Below are 12,850 nucleotides of genomic sequence, written 5' to 3'. Positions count from 1 at the left end.
TAATGTTTGCCACATTTCTCAGCTCCTCCTCGGTAGTATAGTGGTCAGTATCCCCGCCTGTCACGCGGGAGACCGGGGTTCAATTCCCCGCCGGGGAGTTTTTTTTTTTTCACGTACAGAAACATATTTTTTTCATCTGCAACTGTATAAATTATTGTCGTGTTTTACTCGGGAGTACACCTGTGGTGGTGGAGTACTTTATTCGTTATTTGTCAGGGGAGTACACTTGTCGTGGGAGTAATTTTCTCGGGTTATGGGGGAGTCATATTTTCGTAAAGGGAGTCAAAACAAAACGGAACTAAAACATGATGTCAAGAGTCCAAGGATAGGACTGACTTTCTACATATTAACATGAATGGTGTATTTTGAGTCATTCAGTTTGATTAAAGTACCGTCGGACCGGTCAAATAGACTGTGGAAAAAACTGTCTACCGTACCGTGCCTTGCAAGAAAGACATCAGGTAGCAGTATTCATTGAAGCCAAAACATTAAACTTGATATGAAACTACGTGTATGTATACAGATTAAAATCTAAAAAAATGTGTGTGACTAAATTTTTGTTGTGAAGGAGCGGCCTACAGGTCAAGTTTCTCACGTATTATAAAGTTATAAACACTGAATACTTTTTTTTAACCGTGAAGCAATAAATGAGAGAAGAGTCTTCATTTTGGACCACTGCAATGTTAGAACTGTAGGTACCCACTGCAAAGTAGAATACAAGCCGTCAAGGTTGGACATAACTGAGAATGTCAAGTGAATTCAGTCAGTACGTGCTAGTCCGGCGGAGGCCGGTCCACGTTAGGCCCTATACCCGAACAATGTTCGCTCAATTCATTCAAAATGATAAAAAAAAAACACCATCATATCCACATTGATCTAAAATCAGCAAGGCGGGACACGGTCCAAACACACTAGCTAGTCTATCTCAGACTTGCAGTCGCAGCTGTCATCTCAGTATTGCCAGAAATTCGGCGGCCATTTTTACATTTAGTCAAGTTTTGACTAAATGTTTTAACATAGAGGGGGAATCGAGACGAGGGTCGTGGTGTATGTGTGTATGTGTGTGTGACGGTGTGCATCTGTCCAGGCTGTACGTGTGTGTGTGTGTGGAGCGATTCAGACTAAACTACTGGACCGATCTTTATGAAATTTGACATGAGAGTTCCTGGGAATGATATCCCTGGACTTTTTTTCTCCATTTTTTCGACGTCATATCCGGCTTTTTGTCAAAACGGTCAGTGAGGCAGCACTGTCACACCCTCATTTTTCAATCAAATTGATTGAAATTTTGGCAAAGCAATCTCCGACGAAGGCCCGACTTTGGTATTGCATTTCAGCTTGGTGGCTTAAAAACTAATGAATAAGTTTGGTCATTAAAAATCGGAAACTTGTAATTAAAATTATTTTTTTTATTAAACGATCCAAAAATAATTTCATCTTATTTTTCGTCATTTTCTGATTCCAAAAACATATACATATGTTATATTTGGATTACAAACAAGCTCTGAAAATTAAAAATATGAAAATTATGATTAAAATTAATTTTCCGAAATCGATTTAAAAACAATTTCATCTTATTCCTTGTCGGTTCCTGATTCCAAAAACATATTGATATGATATGTTTGGATTTGAAAAAAAACCCCACCTCAGTAAGCTAAAAAGAATAGACATACAGAAAAGCGTGTTATCCTGCTCAGCGCGACCACTACTGCACTATTCTGCATGGCTTATCGATTTCACTGCCTTTGCCACGAGCGGTGGACTGACGAAATTACGAGTATGTGGTCTTGGTGAAAAAAGCAGTGCGTTCAGTTTCCGACATTCTGTGAGTTCGACAGCTTGACTAAATGTTGTTATTTCGCCTTACGCGACTTGTTATTCTCTCCCAAAGGGAAACAAAGGGACGTAATATACAAATGTAAGTGAGAGTTAGCTTATGTGAATCATTAACTTATGTTAGATCAGTGCAGAGAACATCATACCGGAGACTAAAGAGTGCTCTACGATCTCTCATCATTCTTTGCACAGTTTTACCCATACTTGATATATTCAAAACAAATAGCTTCCTGAAACTGGATCAAAAATTATGAAGGGAAGCTATCATAACAGGTAAATGGGGGATATGCTTTGTGGATTTTGTAAACAGGGACACGTTTGCAGCTTATCTCGGCAATTAAAAGCAGAAGGGCCAGGGACCTATATTTGGTCTATGGAAGGGCCTATCATTTTTCATTTCTTTCTTTCTGGAGTTTCCCATCAAGGGAAAGTATCCAGTCGGACTACCCTTTGTAGTTGGTAGTTACCTCCCTTCACATCTGACAAAAGCGTCAGTGGAAACCGAAGCAAGATTCAGTTTTGACGATCGAAAGCCGCCATTTCATAGCTTTGTAGATCAGTTCTGTGACTAACACTTTCCATCGGAATAAAATCCGGCTCTGCCGAACTACCGGTTGAGCGTATAAATTTACGAAAACCTATCGACAAAAGTGCCGGTTCATCTGATTCACGATCTGACTTGAATAAAACCAACGCGTGCCGCGTGACACAAGAGAATGGGAAGCAAAGAGCAAGATTTGCATTTAGCGGTTCGAAATGGCGATAAGGCTAGTGTTGAGAAGTTGCTGTCAAGTGGAACCAACATCAACTGCTTCTTTTACGGATGGACCCCGCTACAGCTGGCGATAGATATTGGTAACTGATGTTTTGTTTTTATATGATTGTTATGAATCGTACAGTGAATGAAATAGATTAACTGACACCTCTCTCTCTCTCTCTCTCTCTCTCTCTGTGTCTCTCTCTCTGTCTCTCTCTCTCTCTCTCTCTCTCTCTCTCTCTCTCTCTCTCTCAAACAAGTGTGGATGAAATCACTGAGTGGTGCGTTTCTAATGCAATGATCATTCATCCGATTAAAACAAAGAGTATGGTGATAACCACGAGACAAAAACACCAATTAAGTCCTTTACAATTACAACTGTCAGTTGGTTCAACTCAAGTGCAGCAAGTTAGGGAACATAGATTATTGGGTGTTACCATTGATCAAGAGTTGAAATGGCAAACTCATTTGAGTAATATTTGCAAACTAGTATCAAAAAATTTGTACCTGTTATCTAAATTAAGGCATTACGCTGATTCTGCAGCACTCAAAATGTTCTATTACGCCCACATAATGCCTCATATAAACTTCGCATCGACACTTTGGGATAACTGCAGCGATGTTCATTTAAAAAGACTCAATTCCCTGCATCGCCGAGCTGCAAAACTTATTCTGCATGATTTGAATAGGTCCACGGATGATAAACTAAAGCTCTTGAATTTCCTCCCCTTGAAAGATCAGTTGACGTTAAACAAGGCTGTGTTCATGTATAAAATTCTAAATGACGACTGTCCTAAATATTTGCAATCACATTTCAAACATGCCACAAAAAGATATGGGTCCCAAAAAATCATCCCTCCTATACCTCGCATAGACCTCTACAAATCGAGCTTAGCCTTCTCGGGAGCGTTTCTCTGGAACTCCTTACCCCAACAGATAAGAAATGCAACTTCAGTGAAAATGTTTAAGAGACAGTCACGTTCACACATCATTCGTGAATGAAATGTCTTGTTCGATTGTTATTTTGTTAAACATTTTGTACTAATGTTAACGGATGTGTAGCTGATCGGAGCAACTTATTCCCAAATGAAAGGTATAACTATGTCAATGTAATTTTGTAATTTTTTGAGTTCTCCTTATGTAATTCCTTAAATGCACATTGTGTTGCATTCTGTACAATGTATTTCTGTATTTTATATGATTGAATTTATATTTGTAATGTGCGTCTGTCTTTATGTGTTGTATAAAGGACAGGTTGGAAGAATAGGCTTTGCCTAAAACCTTTATCCTTTTGTAATAAAGTTCTGAGTCTGAGTCTGAGTCTCTCTATTACACATACTCCTGAGTCCTCTGCAACCCCCCCTCCCGCACACCCCACTAGCTCACATGGCACAGACACAGACCGACTAGACACACATCTTACTGCTTATAGTAGGGCGGGGATGTAGCTCAGTCGGTAGCGCGCTGGATTTGTATCCAGTTGGCCGCTGTCAGCGTGAGTTCGTCCCCACGTTCGGCGAGAGATTTATTTCTCAGAGTCAACTTTGTGTGCAGACTTTCCTCGGTGTCCGAACACCCCCGTGTGTACACACAAGCACAAGACCAAGTGCGCACGAAAAAGATCCTGTAATCCATGTCGGAGTTCGGTGGGTTATAGAAACACGAAAATACCCAACATGCTTCCTCCGAAAGCGGCGTATGGCTGCCTAAATGGCGGGGTAAAAACGGTCATACACGTAAAAATCCACTCGTGCAAAAACACGAGTGTACGTGGGAGTTTCAGCCCACGAACGCAGAAGAAGAAGAACTTGAGAAGACTGCTTATACATGTAGTTACACCTAAAATTACAAGTGTATGTTCATCATGCTAACAGCGAGGATCTTTAGTTCTTAGCTGATGTCCATTATCAGGCCTTCCACCCCTTTGATCTATCCGTTTGGTTTTGTGCTTAAAATATCTCCCTCAGTATATCTGCTTTTGTCATCAAATTAGATCTTCTTCTTCTTCCAACTGGTTCCTTTTGTGGAACAATGTACTACTTTTCTCCGATAACCCCCAAACACCTGAAAACCTCTGATTCGTTTTGGTCCAAACATTGAACACACGTATAACTGCTGACTGACATTCTCTTGTGTTTCATGCAGGCAATCAGGAACTGGCTATTACTCTGGTTGAAGCTGGCAGCAACATCAACTTCCACGATAAGAACCACAAGTCCCCCTTTGAAGAAGCTGTGCTGAAGACACAGGCAAAGGTAATTAAATTGTATGACAAGTGTACGACTGTCATAGACAGGATGAAGACATCTAATTCTTTTCTTCATAACACACACACACACACACACACGGGCGCTCACGCTCGCACACAACCACTAGCATCTAACACGCCTTTTCACACACACACACACACACACACACACACACACACACATGCACGCACGCGCGCACATGCATGCTTGTGCATACACACAGTCACTCACACATTGACAAACACATAAACATGGACACACACACACACACGCGCACACACACACGGTCACACACATGCACAGACATGGACAAACACATAGACATGGACATGCACAAACACACACACGCACACACACACACACACACACACACACACACACACACATAAACACACACACACACACACATAAACACTTAAAAGTACACACACATGTATCTGTTAGCTGTCTGCATATATTGTTTGTGTCTGTCTGCCTGTCTGTGCGTATGTCTGTCTGTTTTTGTGTTTGAGTCTGTGTGCGTTCAGAATTCATGTACAGTCGAACCCACCTAAAACGAACACGCTAGTTACGAATTTTGACTTATAACGTATTAGTGTTAAGTTCCTAACTGAATACCTCTTTCTTCATGCTTAAAAAAAATGCTTGAAACGAATTGTTTGTAACGAATTTATGCTTATAACGAGCACTTTTTGGATTCCCAAGCATGCATAATGTCTGTATTTAGTGGCAGTAGTCCTTATATGTCACCAATGAGTTGCACCTCACTGCACCTTCTTACTCAAATGGATTCAATTGATTCTGTTTCTTTAATTCCCAGGTTGTTGAAGCACTTTTACAGAAAGGTGTGAGTGGGGACATCTTTTTGGTAAAAGGAGAAACGCCTCTGACATACGCTGTAGAAAAAGAATCTTTAGATTTGCTGAAGGTACTTGTGCAAGGTAAATAAACCATTCATTCATTATATATACCTTGTTTGTGTGGTTGTTGTTGCTGTTGCTGTTGTTGTTTTTAGCCTCGTTTAATTTTGAATATCCTCACATTAAAATTTGAATATAACAGCATGGATGACTGATACTGACACATGATTTGCTTACATTCGACGGAAGCACAGTTGCACCTGCCTATAAGGACCACTCAAGGAACCAACCAAAAGTGTGTGTGTGTGTTTGTGTGTGTGTCTGTGTGTGTGTGACAAGCGGGACCACTGCAAAGAATGCAGGTACCAGGAGATTGGTTCGACATAACTCTCACTTACTCTATTGCACATGTGACATGTTGTATGCGTTTAGAGTTCTAACTTCCCTCTGTTTCTCAGATACAAAGAATACATACAGAATATTCCCTGGAAGTTGTACATGTACAGTCCAACCCCTCCCCCCCCCCCCAACATTTAATTGAGACCACCCCTTTTTTAAGACTATGCTTTATCAGATTTTCTGTTCATAATGTCTGTAAATTTACCTCCATTTTAAGATTCCCTCCTTTTGAAGACCCTATTTTCTCAGATTTTTTCAGGTCTGAATAAGGGGGTTCCACTGTATTCTTTTGATTGTTGTTTTCAGGGAGAGTGGACATCAATAAATGCAACAGCAAGGGGAGGTCAGCGCTCTACCTTGCAGCCAAGAACGGTGATGACGATCTGGTCAAAGCATTAATTGCTGCTATGGCTGACATTAATTACACATGCAGAGAGGAAGGGGGCTATACTCCTCTCATTGTTGCTGCTGCCAATGAACACAAATCAGTTACCTCCCTTCTGGCAAAGGTAAGCTCATTGGGCATTGCATTGGCATTGTGTTGTTACACATGTATATTTTGGTTGATTCCGACAACTGTACACATTCCTAATTTTTTTAAATTTTTGTTGTGAGTCAGACAACTGGTCATGCTACTTGGTTTTTTTGGGTTTTTTTAAATTTTCGTTGTTGCTGCTGGTTTGTTAGGTGGCAAGTATTAGGTATAAAAGGTATGCCCCCCGTGCATTGAACTTTTGCTGGTGTGTTGAATTGTTTTTGTTTTTTATAGACCTGATCATCAAGTTAAATGAATGGATGTTGTATAAACTGTAATTTACATGTATTTTCAATATTTACATGAGTTGCTTTTTTAAATATTAAACTGTGAACGAAAGCGAGCTTTTCAATATTTGAAAAAGCAACGAGTGTTAATCTGGTACAACACAGCTAGCCATGTTGTATTCTGTTCATCCTACATACTGTACTTACGTGTCTTTTATTGAAAACGTCCCGCAGTCGAGGCGTCCCAATGCTTCTTTTGGAACATCGATCTCTTCCAAAGCCTCATGCAATCTTTCACATCAAAGCAAAGAAACGTCACTCTAGAAAGCGAAGCGTGACGTACTCTAAAAACCCTTCCAGATGAAACAGCAGCCACAGAAGTGTTTTTATAATGAAGTTTGTCTTGATGACTTTGGCATCATAAGCAGTGGGAAAATAGGTCCCTGCAAGACTAGTTTGATAAATTGTTTCAGTTCATTTTTGACTCACATGCGAAGCAAAAGTGAGTCTATGTACTCACCCGAGTCGTCCGTCCGTCCGTCCCCCCCGTCCGGACGTCCGTCCGGAAAACTTTAACGTTGGATATTTCTTGGACACTATTCAGTCTATCAGTACCAAATTTGGCAAGATGGTGTATGATGACAAGGCCCCAAAAAACATACATAGCATCTTGACCTTGCTTCAAGGTCAAGGTCGCAGGGGCCATAAATGTTGTCTAAAAAACAGCTATTTTTCACATTTTCTCTGAAGTTTTTGAGATTCAATACCTCACCTACATATGATATATAGGGCAAAGTAAGCCCCATCTTTTGATACCAGTTTGGTTTACCTTGCTTCAAGGTCAAGGTCACAGGAGCTCTTCAAAGTTGGATTGTATACATATTTTGAAGTGACCTTGACCCTGAACTATGGAAGATAACTGTTTCAAACTTAACAAGAAGAGCAAACGCTCGATCGAGTCACTTTCGCAGTTCTGAATATTATATGAGGCATCAGATGGACAGGAAGAAATTGCTATTCACAACACAATGAGTCACGTTCACATAAAATTTGAGCCCGGTCACTTTTATAGTTTCCGAGAAAAGCCCAACGTTAAGTTGTGTGTTGCCGAACAGAAAAGGCTAGTTATCTCCCTTGTTTTTCTGATAACGTTCGTAAAAGGCTACAGATGTAAATACTTTGATGTAAAGAATAATCCTACAAAGTTTCAATCACATCCGATGAACTTTGTCAAAGATATAAAATGTCTAATTTTTCCTTTGACGCTGACCTGTGACCTTGAAAAAGGTCAAAGGTCAACGAAACCATCGTTAAAGTGTAGAGGTCATTGGAGGTCACGACTAAACAAAATATGAGCCCGATCGCTTTGATAGTTTCCGAGAAAAGTCCAACGTTAAGGTGGTGTCTACGGACGGCCGGACAGACTAACACTGACCGATTACATAGAGTCACTTTTTCTCAAGTGACTCAAAAATTATGTGGGGCACATGTTATGCTTTCATCATGAGACACATTTGGTCACATATGATCAAGGTCAAGGTCACTTTGACCCTTATGAAATGTGACCAAAATAAGGTAGTGAACCACTAAAAGTGACCATATCTCATGGTAGAAAGAGCCAATAAGCACCATCGTACTTCCTATGTCTTGAATTAACAGCTTTGTGTTGCATGACCTTGGATGACCTTGACCTTGGGTCAAGGTCACATGTATTTTGGTAGGAAAAATGTGTAAAGCAGTTCTTAGTGTATGTCATTGCTAGGTTTAGTTATTTGACCTTGACGGTCAAGGTCATGTAAAGGTCAAGGTCAAGCATGTGAGTCATATGGGCTTTGCCCTTCTTGTTATATTTATTTAATCAATTGCATACGTCCTCATTATCTCATAGCAACCAGGGTGCGAACTGAACTATTAGGATGGGGATGGATGGCACGCCTACAGTATTTCTTCTTCTATTTTCAATACTGATTTAATTAATGTTATATTTATTTTATCAATTGCATATGTCCTCATTATAACAAAGCCGGGACATAGGACGCGGTACGGCGATCGCCGTACCAAATTTTAGACTTAAATTTTTAAAATTTTTTTAAAGAAATCCGATGATGATCACATCCTCATAAATCAGCGTTTTTTTCCCCTCTCCGTACCAAATGTTGTGGGTCTGCTACGTCCCTTCATAGCAGTATATTTCTTCTTCTACTTTCTGCTTCTATTCTCAATGTATATATATTTTTTTTCTTCTCATTGTTATTATATCTATTTAATCAATTGCATATATATGTCATTGTTATCTCATAGCAACCAGGGTGCGAACTGAACTATCAGGATGGGGATGGGTGGACAGCCTTGTGGCACGCCTACAGTAACGCCAGAGATGACATCTGTGCCGTCCTGCTTCGTGCTGGCGCCAGCAAGAACGTACCCAATGGAGAGGAGCGTACGGTCGTCCAAGACGCTACGGAGAACGAAGACGAAATCATGCTGGAGGTGTTTCAGAAATACAACTTGATGATGTGACAGGATGGAGATCGTGGGGGTAGGGTGGCACTGGGACCGGGGTTTTCTAATAGTTTGTTGAGAAGCTGAGGTGTCGACACACATCAGGCTGAAGCGTACCGAGGACACCTCCCAAAAAAGAACACCGGTGGGATTGAACTGGGTGGAAGGGGGTTTCTAAAGTGCTGTTCACATGGCAGACTTGCAACCAACTTGTGACCAACTTTTAAGCGGTTTTAGTCAGCGGCAAGTCAAATCAAAATCGCTGCCCATGTAAACAGCACAAACTCGCAAACTAGTTTTAAGCGGCGAGTCTGGCCAGACTTAGCCTTTCGGGATTGTCCGTTGTCCTCGTTGTTTTCTGGAGAAGGGAAGTCTAGAGCCACAGAGATGTATACATCTATATTTAACTCAGTGGCTAGAGCTAACCAATCAGTCAGCGCGATAAGAAAAGTCTGGCGCGAGTCACTGGCGAGTCTGGCGCGAGTCACTGGGGCTGTTCACATAGCAGACTTTTCGCCGATTCGGCCTCAACGACTCAGGAGCGATTTTCAAACGACTAAAGTTGGTCACAAGTTGGTTGCAAGTCTGCCAATGTGAACAGCACTAAATGGTTTGTTGCGAATCTGCCAATGTGAACAGCACTAAATGGTTTGTTGCGAATCTGCCAATGTGAACAGCACTAAATGGTTTGTTGCGAATCTGCCAATGTGAACACACTAAATGGTTTGTTGCGAATCTGCCAATGTGAACAGCACTAAATGGTTTGTTGCGAATCTGCCAATGTGAACAGCACTAAATGGTTTGTTGCGAATCTGCCAATGTGAACAGCACTAAATGGTTTGTTGCAAGTCTGCCAATGTGAACAGCACTAAATGGTTTGTTGCGAATCTGAGGGGTTGACATTGAAGCCGAAGAGTACCAAGGACACCTCCCAGAAATGAACACCGGTTGCATGTCCCTCAGTCTATAAACTTAAAGTACAGTAATACCTGTGATGAAAGGACACCCTTGGCCCAAACCAAAAGGTGTCCCTTCATCGTAGGTGGCCTCTCATGACATGTATATTGTTGTTAATCTGAAGACAAAGGGACAACTGTTGGTGTCCTTTATTTGAAGGTGTCCTCACCTTACAGGTACCACTGGATATCTGTCTTGACAGGACATCTGCAATTCAGGGACACTTTTGACTACATGTAGTAAAGTCGTGGTCTCATGACCAACAAACAGGTACCACTGTGAAGGTTCAGTGACCTTTATGAAATGTTCTAAAAGCAGCCACATCAGGTTTTCCAGTGCCCATGAAAAAGACATTGATAGGAGCAAGGTGACTGAATCTATTATTTCATTTCAGGGTACAAAAAAGCTTTTTCGGTAGAAAATGTAAATGTTACAAGTTGTGTTTGTGTGTGTGTGTGTCCTAAACGTTGTGTATGTGGGTGTAAGTGTGTTTGTGAGGGGGAGAGATAAAGATCGAGAGAGGGAGAGACAAAGAGAGAGGGAGAGAGATGGTGAGAGAGAGAGGGAGAGAGAGAAGTACTAAGAAGAGGAAGAAAGGTGAGCATGTATAACAATATATTTTACTTCTGGAGCTTTGATGATTTATCCTCCACCGTACTTCGTGGGTCGTGGACGACCCAGAGCCTCACAAAATCGACTTTATCTCTAAAACTTTTTGGAGTTTTTAATTTAGACTTCATGTAATCTCTAATCACCATACGACCTTTCCATCGCCCATGTTTTGAAAGATTATCTTTGTAAACAAACAAATAAACGATGACGTAATTTGAACTACACAGTCCGGATGATGTGGGTCGTGGGCGACCCATATGGAATTACGTAAGGAATGTTACGTTGTTTATCCTTATTCGGATGGCGTGGGTCGTGTACGACCCATACTCTGCAAAGAGACGGCAAAATGTTTATCCCTATTCGGATGGCGTGGGTCGTGTACGACCCATACTTTTTACGTTGAATCCTTCTTTGGAAAGTGTGGGTCGTGTACATCCGGACTGTGTAGTCCAACGCTTGATCCAGTGAAGGTTAATGAATTATTCTGCCTGTTTATTTTTGTCAGATTTATGTATTTACTTATTTAAAATTGTTTGGTTACCTTGGCTTTTGTTTCTTACTGGCCTTATGAAAGAAAGTAATGTTGAAGAAGATTGTCTGCTTACTTGAATTTGATTGTACAGAATTCTGGAATCCAGTGTGTGTGTGTGTGTGTGTGTGTGTGTGTGTGTGTGTGTGTGTGTGTGTGTGTGTGTGTGTGTCCGTCCCTCTATTAGTGTGTGTGTGAGTGTGTGTGTGTGTCCGTCTCTCTATAAGTGTGTGTGTGTGTGTGTGTCAGTATGTCCGTCTCTTTATTAGTGTGTGTGTGTGTGTGTGTGTGTGTGCCTGCTTTCCCGTGTCAACTATCTTCAAAATTGCCACAGGACCATTATTTTCCGTCCATGAATTTACAAAGGATCAGAGTATTCTTTCACATCCATAATTATAACATACCCAAAACTGCATTAACGAACAGCCTGACTGCGTTTTGTAAAGATTAAATTTGATCTCACGTTAAAGGCATAGACAGGGTTTAAATTTGTAACTAAACAAGCAAAAAGGAAAAAAATCGTTCAGCAAACTTTACACTTTGATATGAAAAAGGGCCTCAAATACTGTCGAACTGCGAATTTTTTTTTCTCTTAGTTTACATGATTAATGCCCTTAATTTTTGGTTCTGGTACTTTCAGTTCCGGCTGTTGTCATTAATCTACCAAAATAAAAGATCAAACGGAGTTTTCGATTTTTATTTCATGGTTCAGAAAAATATTGCTTATTTTCTGAAGTCAATCGTTTCAGCGAATCTTTCTTTGATTCTTAAAAGTCATTTCAGATTTTTGAAAAATAGTTAACGGTTAGTAATTAACAATATATCGTAAACAAATATATCGATAGGTTTTGGCCCGTCGCGATATAACCTTGAATGGTTGAAAACGACGTTAAAACACCAAATAAAGAAAGAAAGAAAGAAAGATAGGTTTTGGTAAGAAGACGCAGGTTCGATGAATGTGGTACAAGTATTTTTGTGGTAAGTAAGGATGCATTTCTTTGTTGTAAGCACATTTACAATGCACATTTAATCTGTTTAGCAACATAAACGAAAGCATGGTACAGTGCCGCTTGTTTGTGGTCTATCTTTTCGCGGCAGATGCGCAACAATTAGGGTCTCAGTTGGAAAAAGCTGCTCGGAACCAGAGCAGATTTGGCTTGGGTTCTTTGACTTTGAGTGTGAATGATCGACGAGTGACTTGACATTTTTAACGAATCATTACTGCAGCCTACTTGAAACCATCATCTGTTTCTGAATTTGTCATCAGTTATGATTGAGCAGTATCATAGGAATCGTCCATAAAATGTTAAACCGAAAAAGGGCAGACGATTCTGAATCACACAGGCTGCTGTACAAAATCAGATCTAAAACGATATTTTGAACTGCG

The 12,850-nt window shown here is 40.6% G+C and overlaps 2 protein-coding genes and 1 non-coding gene across 3 annotated transcripts in view; all 3 read left to right on the top strand.

Moving 5' to 3' along the window:
* The window catches only part of LOC138968656 (small ribosomal subunit protein uS3), a 79,226-nt gene that overhangs the window by 19,346 nt on the left and 47,030 nt on the right, over nt 1-12,850 (top strand). The window lies entirely within an intron of this gene.
* On the top strand, nt 27-98 carry Trnad-guc (transfer RNA aspartic acid (anticodon GUC)). Its single transcript has one exon. It is a non-coding gene; the product is annotated as a tRNA-Asp (tRNA).
* On the top strand, nt 2,298-11,567 carry LOC138968655 (serine/threonine-protein phosphatase 6 regulatory ankyrin repeat subunit B-like). Its single transcript, XM_070341248.1, has 5 exons — nt 2,298-2,691; nt 4,739-4,848; nt 5,663-5,783; nt 6,408-6,610; nt 9,165-11,567. The coding sequence occupies exons 1-5, from the start codon at nt 2,553-2,555 to the stop codon at nt 9,381-9,383; spliced, it is 792 nt and encodes a 263-aa protein (XP_070197349.1). The 5' UTR covers nt 2,298-2,552; the 3' UTR covers nt 9,384-11,567.

The sequence above is a fragment of the Littorina saxatilis genome, linkage group LG6 (genome assembly GCF_037325665.1).
Source record: "Littorina saxatilis isolate snail1 linkage group LG6, US_GU_Lsax_2.0, whole genome shotgun sequence".
Classification (NCBI taxonomy): Eukaryota; Metazoa; Mollusca; class Gastropoda; order Littorinimorpha; family Littorinidae; genus Littorina; species Littorina saxatilis.
The sequence above is the reverse complement of the archived record's forward strand: the minus strand, read 5'-3'. Positions and strand labels throughout refer to the sequence as shown.

Excerpts from the sequence above, each read along its gene's own strand:
- LOC138968655 (XM_070341248.1), top strand. The coding sequence starts at position 2,553 with ATGGGAAGCAAAGAGCAAGATTTGCATTTAGCGGTTCGAAATGGCGAT. Across the intron at positions 2,692-4,738 it reads ACAGCTGGCGATAGATATTG|GCAATCAGGAACTGGCTATT; the intron begins GTAACTGATGTT and ends TGTTTCATGCAG. Across the intron at positions 6,611-9,164 it reads TTACCTCCCTTCTGGCAAAG|CAACCAGGGTGCGAACTGAA; the intron begins GTAAGCTCATTG and ends GTTATCTCATAG.